At 44.8% G+C, this 25,154-nt stretch overlaps 1 protein-coding gene across 2 annotated transcripts; it reads right to left on the bottom strand.

Annotated features, from left to right (window-relative positions):
• LOC130486130 (ras-related protein Rab-6B-like) lies at positions 1 to 25,154 on the bottom strand. Of its 2 annotated transcripts, none has more exons than XM_056859334.1 (8): positions 25,036 to 25,154; positions 22,193 to 22,251; positions 18,892 to 18,945; positions 15,149 to 15,254; positions 9,556 to 9,667; positions 7,643 to 7,736; positions 3,921 to 3,987; positions 1 to 78 (listed from the first exon to the last, which is right to left on the bottom strand). In XM_056859334.1, the coding sequence occupies exons 1-8, from the start codon at positions 25,115 to 25,117 to the stop codon at positions 14 to 16; spliced, it is 639 nt and encodes a 212-aa protein (XP_056715312.1). In that variant the 5' UTR covers positions 25,118 to 25,154; the 3' UTR covers positions 1 to 13. The 2 variants fall into 2 exon arrangements, with proteins under 2 accessions (XP_056715312.1, XP_056715311.1); XM_056859333.1 differs by lacking the exon at positions 15,149 to 15,254 and adding an exon at positions 9,918 to 10,023.

The raw sequence follows: 25,154 nt of genomic DNA, 5'->3' as shown, positions 1-25,154 counted from the left end.
GGCTGCGGGTCCTTTAGCAGGAGCACCCGCTCTCTGTTACGGGCTGCTCGGGAGGCTTCTCTAGTTTGATGTCGATCACTGGAGACGACGGGTTAAGGAAAGCAACCAGTGCACTGAGAATGTGCCGAAGGGGACCACACAAAGCGCCACACTGCACTGCTGCGCAGAATGAGAAAAGCAGGTCGAAAGGGAAGCTTCGCAAATTACAAGAGAGGTGTCAGGAGAAGGCATCGGGTGGATCAGCCCTCAACCCAAACATCCCTGCTACTCTGTAAGTTTCTTTTCCCCCCATCCTCCACATGACTAGAAACAGCTTGATACATGCAAGCCAGAAAGCCTGTTCGAAGAACTAGAAGGCGATGCAGAAGTAACAAACTATTTCATTCAGGCAGGGTGTAGGATGGAGAGGCCATATAGACAAAAATGGCACCTTGACCAATCCTGGTGGTAGAGGAAAGTGCTGTCAAGTCACAGCTGACTTGTGCTAACCCTGTAGGGTTTTCAAGGCAAGAAATGTTCAGAGGCTCCACATTACATGCACTGTCCCTACTAGGAACAAAAGGGGTTAAACCAGCCTTTTACTTATTGTCTGGGTTAGGGGATCCAGTCAGTGAATGAGGCCAACATGACCATCCCTTACTCATGTCGAAATACGGTGCTTAGCTTCTGAGATCTGACACGATCAGGCTAGCCTGGGCCATCCAGGTCAGGGCAATGCTTACCAGCCCACCCTCAAAACTGCCCTCTTGCAAAGCTATTTGCTACGTGGGTGGAAAAGGAAAGCCCAAACAGTGCAGTGGCGCCTCTGTCAATAGTTCCCTGCAAATCTCCCTGGCAACACACCGCACTTCCTTCTGATCAGACTCAAGCGCTAGAGTTGCTCAGAGTGGTGGCTCCTCTTTTCATTCTGATCAGGAGGAGACGTAGTGAGTGGCCTAGTTAACTCCTGAATAAACTCCTCTGATAAACATGAATCAAATGAGTTGGGAACAATCTATTAGGCAACTACAGAACGTTCTTATCTTTGGCCTTCCTTATCATTTGGTTGCTGGCATAACTCTTTTGACAGCCAGCGTGGTATAGTGCCTAAGAGCGGTGGACTCTAATCTGGAGAACCGGGTTCGAGTCCCCACTCCTCCACATGAGCGGTGGATGCTAATCTGGTGAACTGAGTTGGTTTCCCCACTCCTACACATGAAGCCAGCTGGGTGACCTTGGGCTAGTCACAGCTCTCTTAGAGCTCTCTCCACCCCACCTTCCTCACAAGGTGCCTGTTGTGGGGAGGGAAAGGGAAGGAGAGTGTAAGCCAGTTTGATTCTCCTTAAAAAAGGTAGAGAAAGTCAGCATATAAAAACCAACTCTTTTTCTTCTTCTACAAGTTCTAAGCACACTAAAACCTGGGTCTCAAGACATCACCACCCCAGTTACAGCTAATTACAAATGCACACAAAGGCAATAATCTCTCATTTGATCTACCCAGACACAGCCCTTCCCGTGGAGTGAGGAGGGAGGGCTGGCCTTCATAACCCAACCTTCCACCAAGTGAAAGGAGTTGTCAGCTCGCCAGAAATTATGCCTCAGAGATCTAAGATGTAATCCTGGCATTTGGAGTATCTAACAAAGCAAGATGTTCAGCGTCTACCTCTTGCTGCATGAGGCATGGCTCATAGCAATACTATGATGATTTGAGTAACCTTAAAAAAAAACAACCAACCCTGTTGCCACATTTAGGTCTCTAGCGGAAGCAGTCTGTCCTGTTTTCCTGCTGTTCTAACCCACAGCCTCCAGGAAAGGGACAGAAAGCACGAGGTAAAGGAATCATACAGTCAGCAGAATCAAGTGACTGAGCTTTTCCTGGGCTGTATTTCCTTCATACTGCAGCCCTAATTAAAAAGCCTCCTTGTACAAAGAAGACTAACGTGTCAGGGATTTTAGCTTAGTCTGAAGTCACATGGGAAAGACTCACTCGCTTGGAGGGTCCGGCATTACTCTGCAATGCTTTTCAGCGCTCATCCAGAACTTAACTAAACGCATGCCAAATCGGAGAGGCTAGATCTACAAAAGCTGTGTCTGAACCGGAAAAAACTATGGGATGGATTCCACACCACCAACTGTGAAGTTCTTGCAGAGGTAGAAAGCACAGAAGGGAGGAGAGGGGAGTTTCTCTCCCATTCCCTCTCGTCAACCTAGCCGCATATTTGTGTGACATTCTTTCACGGGGGGGGGGGGGGCTCTCCCAATGCTCAGCATTATCTTTTCAGGGATCCCAAGTGGTGGCCAGAGGGAGGCAGGGAACATCCAACCCAGCAAACTCCCTGCACTGGCAGTTTGTAGAATCCAGCCCAGGCAGCTTGTCCTCAAGGCTGGAATGGTAATAAGAAGTCTAAAGCATTTCATGGATATTACTATAATCTTTACAATCACCCTACGAGGCAGGAGTGTGTTAATCCTAATTGCCATGCAAACAGTGGCTTGGCTAAAGCCACGTAGTGAGTTGATGGCACAGAAGAGGTTTGAACTACGGACTCCCTGACTCACTCCCCAAGACTGTAAACCTCTAACCCACAATAGTTAATGGACTAAACAGCTCAAGTGTTCTCTAAGAGTTGGTAGCGGCATGTCTTCAAACAAATTCCTGCCCGAAGAAGAGTTGGTTTTTATATGCCGACTTTCTCTACCACTTAAGGCAGAATTAAACTGGCTTACAATCTCCTTCCCCTCCCACAACAGACACCCTGTGAGATAGGTGGGGTTTGAGAGAGCGCTTAATAGAACTGTGACTAGCCCAAGGTCCCCCAGCTGGCTTCATGTGGAGCAGTGGGGAAACCAACCCAGTTCACCAGATTAGCATCCGCCGCTCATGTGGGGAATCGAACCCGGTTCTTCAGATCAGAATCCACTGCTCCAAACCACTGCTCTTAACCACTATACCACGCTGGCTCTCCGAGCTTTGCAAAGTGGTAGATAAGGCACAGACTCAGGTTCTAAACTTTAAGGGCAGGTGGACAACTCTCGGTAAAAAGGCTACAGGTAAACCTGCCATACAGGACGCAGGGTAAGACAGGACTTGACAAATTCCAGGTGCCAGGACGACATGGTGTCTGAACATTTCATTGTAGCGCCTCCATCACAATGGGTAGTCATGTTTGTCTGTAGCAGTAGAAAAGAGCAAGAGCCCAGTAGCACCTTGAAGACTAACAAAATTTCTGGCTGGGTATATGCTAATGGACTCTTGCTCTTTTCTATTGTAGCACCTAGTATTTTCATCAGTCATTTATTGTAAGCGCCTCCTGGTGATTCTCAGTTGAAGTATAAAGCTCCTTTAGGGGTCCCCAACTTGTTTGAGCCTGCAGGCACATTTGGAATTTTGACACAACATGGCGGGTGCAGCAACAAAATGGCTGCCACAAAATGGCTGCTGCAGGAGGTGGAGCCAGCCACAAAATGATTGCCACAGCTTAACTTCAGTAACACAGTGCAGATCCTTGTGCTGTGGTAGCAGCTGCTGCCAAAGCAACATTTTAAAAAATCTGGACAGCCAATCAAATCTCCAACAGTCAATCAGAAGCCTTGCTGGTCAAAAGCCCTGCCTGGCCCCATCCACTTCCTAAAAACACTTGACAGGCACCACAAAAGATGTCAGCGGGTGTCATGGCATCTACAGGCACCACGTTGGGGACCCCTAGGTTAGAGGCTAGCTTTTGGTTGTGATGAAAAGCAGAATACCCCATGTTTATACGCGGCTACACTTGTTATAGCCTTGAAAAAATGACAAGCAACTATGAGGAGTTTAGGAACAGGTTTTGTGGTAGCAATAATTAGAAAGCATGGTCATTAAAACATAAACCCTGAAGGCTAAAAAAAAATAAGCCTGGCTCCTAAACCTGAAGAAAATTTATCAAGGCGTGAGGTAAGGATACTGTCGTCTTTGCTTTTCTCGGGAGTGTTGTCCATCCCTGGTAGGGCAGCTGCCACACGGCGGAAAAGCTGAAAGGCAACACGAAAAGGAAGTGAGATCAGAACCGGGCGGGGGGGGGAGAGGGTGTTTGTCAACTCAAGAATATACATGAAAAACAGGTTAACACATACAAACAATGAATGCACAGACGTCAATGCTGAAGTAACTTGCAAAAAGAACAGCTAAATCAGGAATTAAAGCAGCGCCTGGTCTTTTATTAATAGCTCTGTCTGGAAAGATAAATTAATTCATTCCATGTTTTGGAGTTTAATACACGTTTTGGAGTATAATCATTCTAAACTGGTCAAGTCCAAACACACACATTTATGAGAGGGAACGAAAGCTATGTGTGTGTGTGTATGTATGTAAAGTGCTGTCAAGTTGTGGACGAGGCAAGAGACTAACAGAGGTGGTTTGCCATTGCCTTCCTTTTCACAGCAACCCTGGCAAAGCTATACCAAGCAAGAAAGATTCAAAAATTCAGATATGAACCTCTGGGAAGTTTGGCACTCTGTCGTTGAGGGAAGAGTCAGGACTAGGGTTGTGCAAAAAAAAAAATTTCGGTAAATTTCGGGTTTGGGGGTTTTTTGGCTTGATTTTTCCGGTAAACCCGAAATAAGCCGAATACCCATAATGGTAAATATGGGTATTCGGCTTATTTTTGGGTTTCCCAAAAAATTCAGGCCCATTACAGTCAATGGGGATTATTTGCAAAGCTCCTGGGGGGAATTTGGGAGGCAGAGTCCCCAAATTTGCAGTGTGGCTGCAAGGGATTCTCCTTCGACTGTCACCAAAGTTTGGTGAACTTTGGGACAGGGGGTCCAATTTTAAGGGCCTGCAAAGGGGTTGCCCCCATCCTCCAGGCATTTAAATTGCAAGCCAGGCTGTCCATCAGGTTCCAAAGTTCAGCGTTGCCGAGGACTGGCGGAAAGAGGTGATTCCAGGCTGGCGCCTCAAAGTCTGTGCTGCGCCTTCGTTTCTGGGTCGCTTTGCATGATGTTCATGCAAATGAGCTTCCAAACGGAGAAAACCGGCTTAAGTGCAAGAGAAATAAGGCACAGAAAACATTTCTTTTGGTGGCAAATGACATCCTGAGAGCAGTCCTTTATTGTGGTCATGAAAAATCGGATTCCAACAGATGGTCATGGTGCGGGGAAATGATATCGGAGCCAGCCGAAGTCTTGACCAAGACAGCTCATGTTAAGGAGATTGCTCATCCATGCGGGTGAGGGAGTCTTCTTCAGAAGGGCCATGAGCAGCTCACGGAAACTAGTGTTCTCCGGCCTGGGTGAGCCCCGTCTTTAAAGTGCAGATCAGCTAGTTGTCAGTTGGTCAGACTAAGTTGGCTCCGATTACACAACCCCTACCTCAAACTATGGGGCCCTAACAAAACCAGTAAAAAAAATAAAAAGGGGAGAAAGCACAGAACCATGCCGCTGAGCAAAGGCGAATAGCCAAACCCAAAAAGCCAAATATCTATTCAGCTTTTTTGGGAATTGTCTATTCGGCTTCAGCTTTATTCCAAGGTTTTTGCATTCGGTAAGCCCTAAACCCAAAATTTACCAAAATGGCTAATTTCGGGTTTATTTTAGGTTCGGGTTTATCGATATGCACAACCCTAGTCAGAACATACTTCTAACATGGGTGACAAATGCAGATTTCTAAAACACAGAAGGTTCATTTACTTTCCCCCAAATTAAGCAGAACTGCAAGCCACAAACAACAGTGAGCCATGCCAAGTGCTACCTTTCAAGGAAATGGGAATTTTGAAGAAACATATCTGCTTTATTGCCAGCGAGGTGTAGTGGTTAGAGTGCAAGACTAGGACCTAGGAGACCCAAGTTTGAATCCCAGTATGCCATGGAAGTTTCCTGGGTGACTTTGGGATCATTGCACTCAGTATAGCCCACCTCACAGGGTTGCTGTGAGGTTAACATGGGGGATACGCTGGCTGTTGCTCCTGAGTTTGAAAGAGAAGGATAAAGAGAGGTGAAGGAAACCTCCTTTTCAGTCTGAGGCCTGTGGGAGGGTGCACAAGTGCCCCCTGCTGGAAAGGATCTGCCAGAGCTGGGCAGGACTACAATAACCAAGTTCTACACAGAGAACTTGGGTTGTGTCTCACCCTGGAACCAAATCTTTAAAAAAGCCAACAACTAGTTTGGCTCTAAGATTGTGAAAACCCAGGCTCAAATCCACACTTGACATGAAATTCACTAGCAGCGCTATCCTAAGAAGAGTTATACCCTTCTAAGACCATTGACTTCAATGGATTCAAAAGGGTATAATTCTGCTTAGGATGACACTTGTAGGCGACTTCTGGTCATTTGGCCTAACCAACTTCACAGGGTTGTTGTGAAGGTATAATAGAGGAAGCAAGAACTGTGCATGAGGCCCTGAGCACCTTCCTTGAAGGGTAGGATTTTAAGTGGTATGATTTCCAGCAGGAATTACCTACATATTTAATGGTATCTATGTAGCTGTAAGAGTAAAACATCTTTTAAATAAAAGCAGAACTGTATCAAACCCTGTACCAAACATGAAGGCCAATGGAAAGGTATGTTCAAAGCCTCTATCCATTATCGGCAGTGCTAGAAACAAGGAACTCTTGTTCTCATTTACAAAGTTTACATGTGGCCAGAGAGGCTTGGCCCATGGCCTACTGAGAGGGCCCTTGGGGTGGGTATGCACACAACTGGGGCCAGATCACAGAAGGAACGGCAGTAAAAGCTTCTCCAGAAAGCCAGCCCGTAGGTCAGGTGTGGCTGAACACCCATTCATTTGAGCAACGCTGGTTGGCTGCAACTGTAGCTACTGGGAAGAGGGACTAGCGCTTAGGCTGAGGAGTGTCTGGGGAGGGCCCCAGGGGCATGGCTGGCTCCTAGAGAGTCTGACGCTCATGGGCAGCAGACACAGGTCACTAGGCGAAGCGCCGTAGTTGGCCGACCCGTCTACTGGAAGAGAGAGCTGAGACCGGCGAGGCCAAGGGCATGAGCTGGAGAGAGTCAGCAAAGGGAAGGGTGAAGTCAACTGCTTCCTCGAAAAAGAACCGGGAGGCCCAGGAGGGGAGCATGGCAAGGTAACAGCACCAGCAGGCCCTACTGTGTCTGCTGTCCAGGTGTGGTAGAAGAAGAGTTCTTTTTATACCCCGCTTTTTTCTACTGAAAGGAGTCTCAAAGGCTTACAATCACCTTCCCTCCCCCCAACAACAGATACCTTGTGAAATTGATACGGCTGAGAGAGTTCTGAGAGAACGGTGACTGGCCCAAAGCTACCTAGTTGGCTTCATGTGGAGAAGCGGGGAATCAAACCCAGTCCTCCAGATTAGAGCCTGCTGCTCTTTACCACGCTGGCTCTCTTAACTACTACACCATGCTGGTGGAAGGAACACCGGGAAGTTACTCTGTGATTGTCGAAATAAATCCATGTTGCACAGGCTGCCTCTCATTCATAGCTACCTGGGGAAGGATGGAACTGTGCACACTGCCTAGTCTGATCTGAGTCCCCATACTGCAGGCTTTCCATGAGGGTGTGCCCATGCTCACAATATCACTATAATCCCCTTTTTCAAATGAAATTCTTACTGTAGCCTGTTTGTTGGGTTTTTTTTAACAAGACCTTAAGAGTTCTAATTGGATAAGCCAGGGAAAATGTAAAGTTCACCCTTTGGATACAGCACCAGATTACCTGTTTCACATTGTATCCAGTCTTTGCACTAGTCTCGATGAACATCACACTCAGTTCTTTGGCTCTTTGTTCACCTTCTTCTGTAGTAATTTGCCTGAAGAGATAGATGCAAATGGGAGAGAAGGTAACAAGGCACTAGACCTTGGGGACCAGAGTCCATCACTGTTACTCCCAGTTCTCCAAGCCTTCATAAACCGCCATTACCTCAGGTGCAAGGGACCACCTCACAATACAAACTGAGGAGACTAAGTTACTGTAAATATATCAGTGTTTATACTTAGAGGAAAGCCTCCTACAGCTATAGCCAATTAAAACCACAGGTTTTGACCCCCAGAAGCGTTTTCTTAAACAAATCCACAAAGCTGAATACTCTTCTCAAGCTTTCAGTTGCACGTGGAGCAAACAGATCCATGCTAAAGATGAAGTAGTGTTGCTAAGGGAGACAGTATTCCCATTTGTTGTGTGTGTAAACTGCCGCCAAGTCGCAGCCAACTTATGGCGATCCCTGATGGGGTTTTCAAGGCAAGACACGAAAAGAGGTGGTTTGCCAGTGCCTTCCTCTGTATAGCAACACTGGTATTCCTTGGTGGTCTCCCATCCAAATACTAACCAGGGCTGACCTTGCTTAGCTTCTGAGATCTGACGAGATCAGGCTAGGCTGGGCCATCCAGGTCAGGGCATTCCCATTTGTTAGGGGAGAGTAAAAACTGATCTCACAGTAGACTTTATTTGGGAAAACAGATGAGTCACCTGTGCTGTGAATTTTGGTAAGGCAAAAGGTTTCAGTCAAATTTGAACTCAAGACACACATAAGCTGTTAACAGAACAAGTCCCTTTTGACACCCTCTGGAACTTTCTGATTACCTCTGTAACATGGCACTAGCACAATGCAGTTATTTCTGCCTTTGGTTTCAAGAACTGCCTCCAACGGAGGATAGCAGCTGCATAAGAGAGGCACAGGCCTACCTGCTCCTTTCCTGGTGTGCTGCAGCAGCTGAAGGCATTCCTCCAAATTACGCAAAGCCATCCCTTCCACAAGTCAGATTTTCTGGCCTACTGTGTCATACTTCAGATAACTTTTCAGTGAGGCACTACAGCTTGTAGTTCTATTTACATTTCAGGTAATAGTTACTATCATTTTTTTAAGAAGAGCTGGGTCTGTCAACCATCTTCAGAAAGAGGTCCATGTCGTGCATATGGAGACAAGCAGCTGAGAAAATGGACATTCAAGCCGTATAGATTTGACTGTCTAGGAATGGTACAAGGCAGACTGAAAGGTCAGGGCTTCCCCTGCAGATCAAGAGCTTATTTTTGAGATTTGTTCCATGTAGACACATTAGCTCCCTAACTATTCAAGGAGAGCCCTGCTTACCAATAAAAAAACTGCATGAGAAATTGGGAGGCAGGAGGAGAAAAAGCAAGCAAGCTTATGATCCTTAGAGCATGCTGCTGCCTTTGGAGAAGAGGCCACAACCACCTCTCTAGGAATATCAGCCTAACAATGAGGGTCAGTTGTTCCTACAGAATCTTCTTAATTACTCATTGGGAGTAAATAATTATATTAGGTGCTGTGGAACACAGGCAGGATGGTGCTGCTGCAGTCATCTTGTTTGTGGCTTCCTAGAGGCACCTGGTTGGCCACTGTGGGAACAGACTGCTGGACTTGATGGGCCTTGGTCTGATCCAGCAGGGCCTTTCTTATGTTCTTATGGGAGGGGGGCATTCCTGGTAGCAATACTCATACCAAACTGCTGATGGGTCTTTTCGATTGTATTGTGACCCACCCGTTTCACTGCAGAAGAGGACCAGAACAGAGCCCTCTCGCACCGAGCCTTCAGAAAGCTGGCCAGCAAGCTTTCCTGCCCATGTTAGAGAAAAAAAACAACCACCTGCTTTCCACTTCCCCAAATTACCTTTTGTCTGCAAGGTCAGTCTTGTTTCCCACCAGCATGATTATGACATCACTCCCTCTCTCTGTTCGCACATCATCAATCCATTTGGAGGTTTGCTGGAAGGAATTCAGATCTGTAAAGTAAAAAAAAAAACTTCTGACAGAATAGAACTACCTTTTATAAATTCAAATTTCAATACCTTTATTGGCATACCATCAAGCAGTCGATCAAATAAACCATTTTGTAAAAAATGGGCACTTGTATACCTCAAGGACCTTAATGTCTGCCAGCACGATATAGAGCAAGGCCGAGTGGTTTTAGTCGAATGAAACTGAGTTCTGTGCGCTAACCCGCTGTCTCCATACCCAAAACAAATCACTCACTTGTAATGTCATAGACTACCACTGCAATAGTCGAGTCACGGATGTAGCTGGGAATGAGGCTACGGAATCGCTCCTGGCCCGCTGTGTCCCAAAGCTGAAGTCGGACCTGCTGGTACCAGTCCAGGGAGGTACAGAAAGACAAAGACAGAAAAGAGAGAAAACTATCCTTTAGAGAGAAGGCCATTAGAAAGGATTTTATAGCCCTGTAAAGATGAGCCTTGTGGAGCGGAACTCTGAACAATACAGTCAGGTCAAGCAGACAATACAGTGGGGAGGAGAAAAAAACACCCCACAGCATGGAGCTGGAGCCTGTAGATCCACTCTGCTAATGGTGGCACTTTGTGTTGCAAGAGGTTCAAAAAATGGAAAAGCTGCTCCCACGAGGTGGGGGAAGAACCACCAGCAGTGTAACAGAACTATGAGATCTGTCCATGGTGTGTTTTTGCTACCACAGAGCCTCCATCTCCCTAAAGGCTATCAACCCAGACAATGGCATCAATACAGCTAGTTTGTCCAGGGCACCTGACTTCAATCTTTGCATTCTAGAAGACAATGGTAAGTGTCCTGCGGTCACCAATCTGAGCAGGTAAAGATGATTGCCTGTAAGGCTGTGTTCTTCTAAACTCTTCTATAGTATGTTCCTCAATGGAAGTTTTGGGAAAGAATATTGCGGCTGTTCTTCTGCAAAAATAGCATGCGTCTGACTTAAAGAGTCTCACTCAGAGGCTTGTCCCTCCATTAAGTATGACACCAAACAGATTTTCAGAAGGTGTACAGAGGTGACGCTCCGCCCCGGGAAGCACAAGCTGTATTCATTGGATACCTGAGCACCATTCATAAGAGAGAATAGGAATATTCTACATCAACAGTATCCAGTGTAATGAAGCTAATATGCAACGTTTAGAGCAGTGCTCTCGAACTCAAGGAACTCTCATGGCTTACCACAAATTATGCAAAACTGAATTATTCAGGAAGGCTTTTTTACACAGGTAATAAGGCTGTCGGAAGTCGGTTTCAGGTAGCCGGCTCAAGGCTGACTCAGCCTTCCATCCTTCCGAGGTGGGTAAAATGAGTACCCAGCTTGCTGGGGGTAAAGTGTAGGCGGCTGGGGAAGGCAATGGCAAACCACCCTGTAAACAGTCTGCCTAGTAAACGTCTGGATGTGACGTCACCCCATGGGTCAGTAATGACCCGGTGCTTGCATAGGGGACTACCTTTACCTAATACGGCTGTACTGTCATGAAATGGTACAGAAACATTCTTTGGTAAAGGAACAGGGACTGTGGACTGTCAGTTGCTGTAAGTATTCTCCTACTATGTGGTTTCTGTATTGTTCAACATGTCATGTTTAAATGCTTATGCTTTGTTTCAGATCTGCTTGTTTTAGTTTTCCACAATCCAAACCCTATTGCATTGTTTGTTGATGCCCTATATTGTTGATTGCATTGTATTACACTGCATAATCTCCCTTGAGTCTCAGTGAGAAAGGTGAACTATAAATGTCTCCTCTGAGTGACAGCAGTTTTCCTATGAGAACCAAGTCTCCTATGAGACCAAGTCCTATGAGGAAAGGTTGAAGGAGCTGGGTATGTTTAGCCTGAAGAGGAGAAGACTGAGAAGTGATATGATAACCATCTTCAAGTACTTGAAGGGCTGTCATATAGAGGATGGTGTCGAGTTGCTTTCTGTTGCTCCAGAAGGTCGGACCAGAACCAATGGGTTGAAATTAAACCAAAAGAGTTTCCGTCTAGACATTAGGAAGGACTTTCTAACAGAGCAGTTCCTCAGTGGAACAGGCTTCCCCTGGAGGTGGTAAGCTCTCCTTCCCTGGAGGTTTTTAAGAGGTTAGATGGCCATCTGTCAGCCACGCTGATTCTATGACCTTAAGCAGATCATGAGAGGGAGGGCATCTTGGCCATCTTTTGGGCATGAAGTAGGGTCACTGGGGGTGTGGGAGGTAGTTGTGAATTTCCTGCATTGTGCAGGGGTTGGACTAGATGACCCTGGTGGTCCCTTCCAACTCTATCAATCTAGGGTGTCAGGAGGAGTAAGCATTCATGACATTTGTCCTCCCCAAGATCCTTGGTGGGAGGAGAACCTTGGGGAGGGAAAAGCCCTGGCTATCTCAAAGCTAAGGAATTATTCAAAGCTAAGCATACCCCTGTGTGCCTCCCTTTGGTAAGCATAAGCTCAGACTGTGTGGGTGCTGAGACCACCATAACACCAATTTCAGATATAGAAAAAAAAAACACTTTGTAAGCAGTCAGTCAAAGGAAAAGCACAGTTAACTAAAAACATCTGAACAAAAGGAGAAAAACTGAGCATTCAAATGCAACCATTTCCCCTTCATCTAAAGCCTAGCCCCCAAGATGGTAATTAAATAGGTAGGCCTAAATTTCCAGATTGTTGGTTTGGACTTTGTCTTTACCTTTCTCCACCATTTTGTTGGTCTCCTCCACTCTGACCTCATCCCAGGTGTGACTGTGTTCCCTTTCTCACAAATGAGAGATTCTCTATACAGCCCACTTCCCTGCTATCTAGTGGAAAATTAACAGCTAGAGCCTAGCAAGGAACAAGTCTGTTTTTTTTCTGGGCTACCTCTATTGAGAGCCAATGTGATGTAGTGGTTAAGAGCGGTGGACTCTAAACTGGAGAACCGAGTTTGTTTCCCCACTCCTCCACTCAAAGCCTGCTGGGTGACTTTGGGCCAGTCACAGTTCTCTCAGAAATGTCTCAGCCCCTACCTCACAAGGTGCCTGCTTGGGGGTGGGGATTGTAAGCTGCTTTGAGACTTCTTAAAAGACAAAAAGTGGGGTATAAAAACCAACTCTTCGTCTTCTGTTAATGTATGACTTGACATCTTGCTCTTCACAAACTGGAATTTGGAAGAAGAAAAAATCAGTTCTTGACTATCGAAATTTAACATCCACCTTGCAGAGCTGTAAATTTTTACACAGATAGCTGGGGCGAAGTGTTATTTCACCAACCGTGTCCCAAACCACACCAGACTAAGCAGGTCTACAGAGGTTTGCACACTGTTTTTCCCAATCTGGTTGGTCCTAATAAAAGGTATTACAGATTTTGCTCTTGCTTTTGGATTGTGTATGGATTGACACAGCTATTTACGATGTTTTCCCGGACAGATTGTTCACCAGCTACTCAAGATGGCATGCACAGTTCAAAGAAGCAAGGAAGAGTCTTGTTCTCTTGCCACATGCTGCTCAAATGTAGCACACTTCCACTCAGACAAACCCAAAGGATATACCACTGTCATTACCATCTACCACATCATCAAGGAAGCTTTGGGAAAATGTGCAAATTTTTAAAGCATGAGAAAGGTGATCTGGTCCTTTCCTTTATTGCTGGCTTCTCATCTAAAGCTAACAGAGTTTGAACTGGGAAGGAAGGGAGTGGAGCTAAGAGGTAGGAAAGCAGCATGGTTGAAACAGAAGACAGCCAAAGAGGAAGCGAAGCAGGAATGAAAATAACTGAACTATTGATAGCAGCAATACTTGCCCCTCATACTAAGACACTTAAATTGTACTTTACGTTATCTATTTCCCTGATCAAATATTTCTGCTCAGCTACTTTTAATTACTAGGAAAACTCCAAACTTTTAATTTCATTGAAGTGGAAGTCAAACACAATTAATCAAATTCTAACCAATTTGCACTAGAAGGTTTCTGAAAAAGAACCCCGCCTGGCCCGTCGGCAACACAGAAAACAAAGGCATTATGAATCAAATCAACAACCTCCTCCAGAGGACAGGAGACTGACTCTACAAGAAAAACTCCACACATAAAACGTGGATTATTTTCAAAACATTATATTTTTTAATTTGGGGTTGTCAGCTCTGGATGAGATTCTAGAAGGGCACAAACTGGGAAACCATCGTATATTATGGTCTGTTCTTCTCATACACAACTCATTAGGTCTTCCTATGTGAAGTATTAAACCACAGTTCTCCCTCTACCATATCAAGATCTATTTAATACCTATGTCCACCTTATGTATGTTAGCTCTCTAGTTACTCATGGTTAGCCCAACATTGCCAATATATCAATCATTCAGGAAAGAAGAAAAAACTTTCAAAAATGCCTGCACAAGATCTTTGGAGGATTAAAGAGGGAACAAATAATACTCTCACAAGCCAGCCAAAGGTTTGGTATTAATGCTAGCGCAGGATAGTGGTGAATGTTGGACAAGAACCGAGGAGACCTGGATTCAAATTCCCACTGGCCGAGAATTTCAGTGGGTGGCCTAGGCCAGTCACCGTTAACTTACCGCAAAGGATAGTCGCATGGAGAGAACTGGGGGAGGTACAACCCTAACCCTATGTAAAAATGTGATACAGAGTTGCTACTGCACACATTTTAACACCTACAGAATTATCTTTGGGAAAAAAGTGAAGGCCAAAAAAGTTGGGCAACCAGATTTACACCAAAGCAAAAAACAAACAAACAAACATTGAGGACACTTATTCCCAAATTAATTCAACTGCAGGGTGTGAAATCTGACTTTTTGATACACATGAATACAAGAATTCAAGAGGCTGCTGCATATACCTCTACAAAGAAATCTATATGCTGCATGGGAAGCAGGATAATTCTGCCAAGCTATCAAACCTGCAGTCAATGAAGAGCGATGAACAGGATTGATCAAAACAGGTGCATACTGTTTTGTAATGAGAATTTACAGTTCCCAAGGACTCTCTTCTGTATTATAAGCATAATTACGTACCTGTAAATACTGCTAAGATAGATCCCCGTGGCACAGAGTGGTAAGCTACAGTACTGCAATCAAAAGCTCTGCTCACAACCTGAGTTCAATCCTGATGGAAGTCGGTTTCAAGTAGCCGGCTCAAGGTTGACTCAGCCTTCCATCCTTCTGAGGTCAGTAAAATGAGCACCCAGCTTGCTGCTGGGGGTAAAGTGTAGACGACTGGGGAAGGCAATGGCAAACCACCCTGTAAACATAGTCTGCCTAGTAAACGTCTGGATGTGACGTCACCCCATGGGTCAGTAATGACCCGATGCTTCACACTAATCTTTATTTGAGGGTTTTAGTATTTAAAGGTAAATACTAAAACCCTCAAATAAAGATTAGGTGCCCTCCCCTAGCAGCGACAGGTTCTACTAAACTCCATCTGTTTCCTTAGTGAAAGTGACAGGCACAGATCCTCTCCTCCTTTAAGAGCAAGGCCCTCGCAGAGCCTAAGCCCCCATACCTACTTGTAACATCAAAGACAATGACAGCCGCAGCAGAGTCCCGGATGTAGCTGGGAATGAGGCTGCGGAATCTCTCCTGGCCGGCTGTATCCCACAGCTGCAGCCTGATCTGGGAAAACAGAAAGTGTGGGGGAAGGAGGGAGGGAGAAGTAGCGTAGAGGGAAGGAAAGAAAGAGCAGGAAGATGGAAAACAAAATGAAAACAAAAAACAAAACAAAAACGCGAAATAAAAAAGATGCAAACTCTAGGCAAAACAATGCAAGTGTCAAAGGAAAAAAGTTAAATGAAACAAAAATGCAGTGCAAATCAAAAAAAAGGTTTGCCAAAATGTACCTTGTCTCCTCCTCCAACGGTTCCCCTTTAACAGGGCAAATCAGTCATTGGTTCTCTTTACATGCATCTTGATCATCAGAGTTAATCAACCTTTTAAATCAACAAGTTTTACCTACAGTAGGAACAACTGCATACAACAGATCTAGACAACAAGGAGCCCGGAGGCTCAGCCCTTGATGCTATTTTTTCCTAGCATTCTACTGCTTGCTCCACTTACTACACGCTCTGTTCCTACTAGGGAGGGAAGAGGTTACTTCTGTCTGGATTCTGGGACTGTCAGCAGATAAAGCAAATATTGCCATCTTGGTGCTTGAAAGTGCTGTCGAGTCACAGCCAACTTATGGCAACCCTGTAGGTTTTTCAAGGCAAGAAATGGGCATAGGTAGTTTGCCACTGCCTGCCTCTGCATAGAGCCCTGGACTTACCTTGTGGCCTCCCATCCAAGTACTAACCAGGGCCAACCCTGCTTAGCTTCTGAAATCTGACAAGACTGGGCTAGCCTGGGCCATCCAGGTCAGGGCAGTTAAAAAATTTACTGGCTGACTAGGAGCTCAGAGCCTGGCTGATCAGGATTCCAGCCTGAAAGAATTTTTTTTCACTATAATTTAGCCTCCCTCAATCCTGACATAATAAGGGCTTCACCACACTATTGTCGAAGGCTTTCACGGTCAGAGTTCATTGGTTCTTGTAGGTTATCCAGGCTGTGTGACCGTGGTCTTGGTATTTTCTTTCCTGACGTTTCGCCAGCAGCTGTGGCAGGCATCTTCAGAGGAGTAACACTGAAGGACAGTGTTTCTCCATCCTATCAGTGACTCCTTTAATAAATGGCAAGAATACCTTTCCTATGGGAGACTGTTTTTCCTGAGTTTTTTGATTTTTGTTTGGTTTAATGGCCCTTCTGATTTCATTTCTGGAATAGGAGTCACTGATAGGATGGAGAAACTTTTGAAAAAAACATAACCTACAAACAGTGTTTAAACCCACCAAGAAAATACAACAGATGCTACGATCAGCAAAAGACAAAAGAGACCCCCTCACCTCTGCAGAAGTATATCGTATACCTTGCAGTTGTGGACAAGTTTACATCGGGACCACAAAACGAAGCATACAAACAAGGATAAAAGAATATGAAAGATACTGCAGACTTGGCCAACCTGAGAAATCAGCAGTGGCTGAACATGGACTGACACAAACAGGACACAGGGTCTTATTCCAAGACACTGAAAGACTGGACAGTGCTACCAACTATTTTGTCAGATTGCACAGAGAAGCCATTGAAATTCATAAACATCAGTACAACTTTAACAGAAAAGAAGAGAGTTTAAGAATGAATAAGGCTTGGCTTCCTGTCCTGAAAACCTCCAGACTAACAAAGACTACAGTCCACAATAGCCATGCAGATTAGCTTTGGATTTCACACATTAACAGATCACTTCAGGATACAATGGTTCCATATTAACATACCACACCCTCATTAGCACATTATCTTGATTCTTACAGGACAATGATTAGCACATTACCTTTGATACTTTTTGCAGGGCAATGATTCAGCTCAAACCCAACCCCTTTCTGACTATATATTACTCTTCCTACACACTGGACACTGAGAGACACTGTCCTTCAGTGTTACTCCTCTGAAGATGCCTGCCACAGCTGCTGGCGAAACGTCAGGAAAGAAAATACCAAGACCACGGTCACACAGCCCAGATAACCTACAAGAACCAATTTCACCATACTGTTAAGACTGGGAGAGAATGAAAAGTACAGCAGCAGTAGCTGAAACAACCAGGTTGCCAGGGCTAGAACTGCAGGTTTACAACGAAGGCAAAGGTGCCTTCCATTATTACATGAACACTCTGAAGCCATCTTATACTGAATCAGACCCTTGGTGCATCAACGTCAGCACTACCTACTCAGATGGGCACTGGCACTCCAGGATCCCAGGTTGAGGTCTTTCAACATCAACTACTACCTGGTCCTTTTGAGTGGAGATGCTGTGGATCAAATCTGGGACCTTCTGCATGCCAAGCAGATGCTCTACCACTGAGCCATAGCCACTCTATCACTTCTCCATTTCCAGTGCATCAGTCCTTTGCAGAATTACCTCTCTGCAGCTCAGGCAAAGGGATCTCAACTCTGTCAGCCACAGAGCTCTGCAGACTGCTTCAATGACAACAACTGATGCCATTCGTTGAGCTGTATTTCATTATGGCTACTGTCAAGACATTTCAGGAGCTAATGAAGGTGAACGGCAAGGTTCAGATTTAGTAGATGACAGCCTTGTCTTAACTCCGGCAGCCAAAGGCAAAACAATACAAGAGGCACAGCCTAGGTGCTAGACAACACAAACACATTGTGGTTATATTGTACAGTAAAGAGAATGATGGCATTGCAGTCAGTGTTGGGGTCACACCTAAGCAATCCACGTTTGGCTCCTGGCATAGCTATAAAGATCAGACTTAGGACAAATCTCTCTGTAGTCTAAACTTTGACCTTGTAGCTGTGGCACAAATGAGATAAGGACTGCAGATTGCTATCATATGGATTCTCCTCTTTCAACTTTAAAAAAAGCACAATACTACTCATTGTGGACAAGGACAATAATGCTTAGGAATATAGGTCTAATCTATGCAATACACTCACCACAGGGAGCTTTCTATTTCCATGTGAAATATTTGTTCATTTAGACAGGTGACCTGCCATATTGACTTGTTTGCTTGCCACTTCAGCAATCCTCAAAAATCCACTAATACTTTCACATGATCTTTTCAGCCTGTGTCAATTAGAATGCTTGCATTATGCTTCAGGGAAAGAGGCTGTTATGTTAGTATCTGTTGGCAAAGGAGTTCTGAGTGCAATACATATCTCTGGTTGTAACAATCAGGGCAAACATTCTTGCCAAACATCACATCACCAGCCAGGAACGTAGCGAGCTGTATATCATCAAGACCAGGCCATACAAACCACATGGTGGGATTTTTATTTTTGCACACACCAGCGTGGTGTAGTGGTTAGGAGCAGTGGACTCAAATCTGGAGAACTGGGTTTGATTCCCCACTCCTCCACATGAAGTCAGCTGGTGACCTTGGGTTAGTCACAGTTCTCTCCGAACTCTCACAACCCCACCTACCTCACAAGGTGTCTGTTGTGGGGAGAGGAAGGGAAGGAGATTGCAAGTTGGCTTGATTCTCCTTAAAAGGCAGAGAAAGTCAGCATATAAAAACCAACTCTTCTTCTTCTATATCCCAGTGCATTTTAAATGCACCACTGGGCTGCTCCTTGCTAAAGACTATGGTTGACATGGACTGCCATGAGTTTAAAGGACAATGCTGAACACTGAATCAAATACACACACCATTGACTTGTGGAGATTACATCCCTGCCAAATTATGCATATAGATATTCCCACTCACCGTGCGGTCTTCTAGATACATCGTCTTTGAGAGAAAATCAATTCCAATAGTGGCCTGAAAAAACAAGAAAGGAATCCTAAGTAACTATGCACTGTGGTGCACTTCGATTTAAGAGGCATCCGTCCAAGTATTTTAAGTGCTTTAACTGCAAATATTAACTGCACAGATTTAATGAACTACATAAAGGGAAACAAACATGCAATGTCCCCCAAGACAAAGGAAGAGAATGGTTTGATAAAGTTTGCATGCCTTCAGTCAAAATTCTGTAACATTTGGACTCTAGAGATGTTAGCTGGATATTAGCACATCACACCCACTTGAAAGTTAACAAATGTCAGGGGAACTGGACACACCATCATGGTGTGGGGGTGGGGAAGGCATTGCACTTCTGCCCACAAACGGTGGTTTTCAAGCTAGATAGGATTCTGAATGACCGGTGCCTCCTGCCTGTGTTCTTAAGAGCATCCTTCATTAGAAAGTAGGCATCAGTGGATGATGTCAAGTATTTAAGAGATTAATTACTCATTGTCAAGTCAGTGATTTGGAAATGAGGCAGGCCTTCCTAAGAAGCACCAGATGTAGAATTTAAACTTCTAATTGAAGATATTTATAAGCCATCTTTTCCAGCACTCAGTCAAAGAACCAGCACAACAAAAATATAAATTCATCCAGATGTAAAATAAATCAATAATCCAGAATAAAAGTTTTTAAAAAGTGATTACTCCAGACAACCAACTCCATAATTAAAACACCACTGATGCACCTAAATGGAAACCTGAAAAGAAATAATTGAGGCCTCCTACAAGATGACATAAGGAAGCTAGGCTTTCTACAATCTCTTCTGGGATAGGAACTGGTTTTATTTAAATATATAATATTCCGATTTCTCCTTATCTCCTTGGAGATCAATCCTGGGTTCCAAACAGTGGATGTGACTATTGTTGCAAGCCCCTAGTGGCATTACGGAGTGAAAGGAGAGAACAATAAGAATGTCTCCTTGCTATATGTGGTATATAACCCCACTTAGACTAAGTAAAATCCATAAATCAGAAAACGACAGCTGTTGGTACTGTGATAGAAAACAAGCAGATTTTATACACATGTGGTGGAAATGTGAGAGAGCTATATCATTTTGGTCTGAAATAGTGAAATGTCTAACAGTTGGAATGGAGGCTGATATTCCATGTAAACCCAAGATATTCTTGTTAAATTTGGTACCTAGTCTAGCTAAAGATCAACTTTGTATGGTGTTACATATGATAACTGTGGCTAGAACGACCTTTGCCAGTCACTGGAAACAAAAATCAACTCCAAAGATAGAGGAATGGCTGGTTAAAGTTAAAGAAATATGTTTTAATTAAGCTAACAGCATAACAGAAAAACAGATACACAATAAGATTCGGTGCGGTATGGTCACATACAATAAGTAAAATAGAGAATTTCATAAATAAGGGCGGGAAAGAGGAATACGTCGCGCTCAGGTGCGTAATGATGAATATGAAGACATAGAAATAAGCTGTAGCATGGGAGACTTGATCTTATTTTATTATGTGTGTGTGTGTATATATAGTACCGTATTTTTCGCTCCATAGGACGCACTTTCCATAAGACGCACCTAGTTTTTAGAGGAGGAAAACAAGAAAAAAATCTTGTTCTCCTCCTCTAAAAACTTGTTTTATGGAGCGACTGCCGGCTGGGCGCATGTGGGTCGGCGCGAACCAGCGTTCCCCACCCAGACAACCAGCTGGGAGGCAGGCGAGGCCGCACAGAGCCGGCTGGGTGCATGCGCCAGCTCGCTCTGTGCGGCCCCGCCCGCCTCCCAGCTGGCCGTCGGGGCGGGGAATGCTGGCTCGCGCCATCCCGACACGCACACGCCCAGCTGGCATTCGCTCCATAAGACGCACGGACATTTTCCCTCACTTTTGAGGAAAAAAGTGCGTCTTACGGAGCGAAAAATACGGTATTTTAAATTACGAAGACTGTCAGTAATTCTGCTTTTTTTAGTTGTTATTGTCATTGGTTTTTTTCTAATAAAAATAAAACAACAACAACAACAAGAATGTCTCCTTGCACCATATGAAGTGGCACATAAGCTTGGATAGAGAGAAGTCTCTTTCAGTTAAATGGGCTCTCTGTCACAAAAGACTTTAAGCATTAGAACCAACAGCATGAAGTCAAACCGGAAGTGAACTGGTAAGTAGCACAGCTGCTCTAAGACTGGCTAGATCAGGGGTCCCCAACACGGTGCCCACTACGTGTTTTTAGGAAGTGCGTGGGGCCAGGTAGGCCTTTTGCTCAGCAAGGCTTCTGATTGGCTGTGCGGATTTTAAAAAATGTTGCTTTGGCAGCACCTACCACCACAGCACAAGGATCTACACTATGTTACTGAAGTTAACCTGTGACAGTCATTTTGTGGCTGGCTCCTCCTCCTGTGGCAGCCATTTTGTTGCCCACCATGATGTGTCAGAATTCCAAATGTGCCTGCAGGATCAAAAAGGTTGGGGACCCCCAGGCTAGATAAAATTGCAATGTCCAGCACCAAATCAGCAAGTGAGTAGCCACATTTTGCACCACCTGAAGCTACCAAAGTTGTCTTTAAGGGAAGCCCCATGTTCAACATATTACAATTAAGACTGGCCATTGCTTAACTGGCAGAAGACACAGACACACACACACACAGGCAAGGCAAAAAACAGGAAAAATAGAGACTCAAATCCCATTCTTGAAGAGAAAATTGCAACAATTCCTATAGACGGAGAATTACCACTATCACTTCAAACTTTATGTAAGGCAATTTACACAAAGGACACATTCAGCGTTCACACAAAATCTTCACAAATCTTCTCAATTACCGTTATTGTTGCAAGATTCAGAATAAAAGCCATGGATGAGATCTACATCTAAGGAAGCTGGTTGCTAATACTGATTCTCTCAGCACTATACATTTTCATAAATGGTTTGTGAAGAGCCTGCTTCTGTTTTGTCTTTGTTAACAATGGGAAAACTTGAACAGCTTTTCTAACAATTTGGTGATTTTTACCACAGCAACATCTGACCACCTTGGTGGATGCAAGCCCAGAAACCTCTTAGAAAGCATCCCATATTTTAAAGCCTACTCCCATCTAACCAGTGGCACCAAATGAGTATATAAAATATTCATATTTTAACAGCCACAAACTGTAAACAAACTGAAGTATGGCTGTGAACAAAGGGCAACCAAATCCTGACACTCAATCACCTTTTCCTCTGCTCCAAAATAATGAATTTTAGGTATTTTAGGGTTCACAACATTCCTACTTACCTGGTAAGTGTTGTCAAAACTGTCGTACATAAACCTGGTGATCAGGGAGGTCTTTCCAACTACAGAAAAGAGAGGAGGAAAGGTTACTCTTCACATGTGAAGTGGTAGCAGATCTAAAATGGCCACCTACTTCTTACACCACTCATTTACCCAATATGAACCAGTAAGATTTTGGATCTGCTTCTCTAGAAACTGTATGCAAGATATATATATATATATATATATATTTTAAAAATTGTGATGAATTTTTGACTAAGAGACTGCATGGGCAACAGATAAGGGGATAAAAATAAACAGAATATAAAGATTCCCACAATATGGAGTAGATACAAATTGTGGCAACCCAAATTCTAGACAGACAAACAGGGAGAAATCACGTCTTGTGAGGCTGTGCAAGCAGGATCCATGCATGCCATTTGAAAATATTTGTTTAGTCAACATGGATGAGGGCCAGCTCCACACACAAACGCATGTGCTGTTACAACTGCACTCTTAAGATCAGTACAAAGAATGGTCCTATTTACATCAGCTGAACTTTTCCTTCATAGTATTTGAAGGGACTCTTACATGACAATTATGCCTGCTGAAATAATGGCAATGTCTTTCTACATTCCGATTTCTTCCATCCAGAAGTGAAAATAATTTTGTAAGCATGCAAAATAAAAGGAATGTTCCAGTGGCTGCATGTGCAAGTATGCAAAACAGAGGAAGACATTATAAGCTACATTCCTAATTCCGTTATTATTATTATTAGGTTTCCTGGGCCGAGATGGTCCAGTATGTCCATTGCAATTAAAAAGGCCATTTCAGTGTAAAGAACCACAAGTACTAAACTCTGCCTGAGATCAATCATCGCCCATTTCCCATTTCACTCCAATTAATATAATTTAATGTTAAGAATCCTATCTAGGAAAGTATCTGGCAGTAGAAAAGGAATGTTCCAAGACATTTGTATAAACAAGTGTTTAAAAATATCTGAAATTCCTTTAAAGTACAACATTTGGTTTGGTTGGGAGGGGCTGTTTGGCATCTGGCACACTGCACAGGTAAATCCCATGCTTGCTTTAAGCTTGACTGAGTTCAGTGCATCTTTCTTCCAACCTTCAATGTGCACAGACCTTGTCACTAACCCTGCAGAGGAGCAACTATGGTAAGTGTGAAAATTCTCTCACTGAAAGCATCTAAATCCAAGTCCCAAACAAGCTACCTGGCCATCTTTTATCCTTGCATGTAAGATTTATGAATTAGTAATATTTTATGTAATTAGTATTAGGAGGAGCTTTAATTTCTGAAACAATTTTTCCATCAATGGGCTCCTCTGAGACCCAGAACTCTAACAAATTCTGGTGTTCAAAGAGAACAGGTACCATTTTATAAGAGTTTTATTTGGGAGTTGGGGGTGGGCTGTGGCTCAGCAGTAGAGCATCAGCTTGGCGTGCAGAAGGTCTCAGGTTCAAACCCCGGCATCTCCACTTAAAAGGTCCAGACAGTAGCTGATGTGAAAGACCTCAGCCTGAGACCCCTGGAGAGCCACTGCCACTGATTCGGTAAAAGGCAGCTTCATGTCTGTGTTCAACAATCTCAGAAACACTAACACCTCTCTATCTTCTTCCAAGAGCCTCCTCCAGACTCCAAACGTCTCCCCCATTAGTGGATTGTCTCTTCTATCCTTGCCAGATTTTACATTAATCTACACTCACTTTCCTCACTGTCAACTTTAGTTTGTAGGCTCCTCAGGGCCACCCACCCCCACCCCCATGATCAGGGAGACGCTGATGTGAAAGACCTGAAAGCCGCTGCCAATAGTGGACTTATTGGTGGATCACTGCAAGGTACCCTCATGTGCATTCATCTCTCTCTAATATGAGGCAGTTACGGGTTGGATCCTTGCTAAGTTTTCCATCAGTGTTTTGGAACGTTCTTCCCTTTCCCCCACTGCCTTTACAGCCTGTGAAATGCTGCTGCTTGTGGAGGGTGCTTGTGGGACCTCAGACCTTCTACATGAGAGACCCTGGAGAGCCACTGCCTGTCTGAGTAGATGATACTGACTTTGATGGACCAATAGTCTGATTCTGTATAAGGCAGTTTCACGTGTTCACGTGAATGCAAAGCTGATGGCCTATACCGAGACACGGCCCTTCTTTGGAGAGGGGAGGAGGGAGCAGATACCCTACCACTGAGCCACAGCCCCTCCCCAGCAGATCCGGAAGTCACATAAACACATGAAGCTGCCTTATACTGAACCGGACCCTTGGACCATTCAAGTCAGTATTGTCTACTCAGACCGGCAGCGGCTCTCCAGGGTCTCAGGCTGAGGTCTTTCCCAAAACCTACTTACCTAGTCCCTTTAATTGGAGACACCGGGGATTGAACCTGGGACCTTCTGCATGCCAAGCAGATGCTCTACCACTGAGCCACACCCTTAAAACACACGAAGCTGCCTTACACTGAACCAGACCCTGGGTCCATCAAGTCAGTATTGTCTACTCCGACTGGCAGCAGCTCACCGGGGTCCCAGGCCAAGGTCTTTCACATCACCTATTTGCCTAGTCCCTTTAACTGGAGATGCCGGGGATTGATCCTGGGACCTTCTGCACGCCAAGCAGATGCTCTACAAACTGGGCCACACGGCCCCTTCCCCTAAAGGCCTTATCCTAGGTCTTATCGGTAAAAAGAACAACCTCCTCCCCTATGGGGCAGTGCAAGGAGTAGCCCTCATAAGGCCGGGGGGGATGACCGTCTTTGGGGGGGGTCGCTTGGGCCCTCCTTCCCTGCCGCTTCCTCGCTTCAGGACCCCCCCCCGCCCGCCCAAGACCCTTCCTCCGGCCCCGCCCGGCCCTCACCGCTTTGCTCCCCGAGGAAGACCAACTTGAACTTGCGCAGCGGGTTGCCGAACTCGCCGCCGGCTCCTCCCGGCACCGACATGGCAGGGCTGGAAGGGGAGGAAGGAGGGCGGGAGGGA

This window comes from Euleptes europaea, chromosome 13 (genome assembly GCF_029931775.1).
Source record: "Euleptes europaea isolate rEulEur1 chromosome 13, rEulEur1.hap1, whole genome shotgun sequence".
NCBI lineage: Eukaryota > Metazoa > Chordata > Lepidosauria > Squamata > Sphaerodactylidae > Euleptes > Euleptes europaea.
Note: the sequence above shows the minus strand (reverse complement) of the source record. Positions and strands in the feature narration are given on the sequence as shown.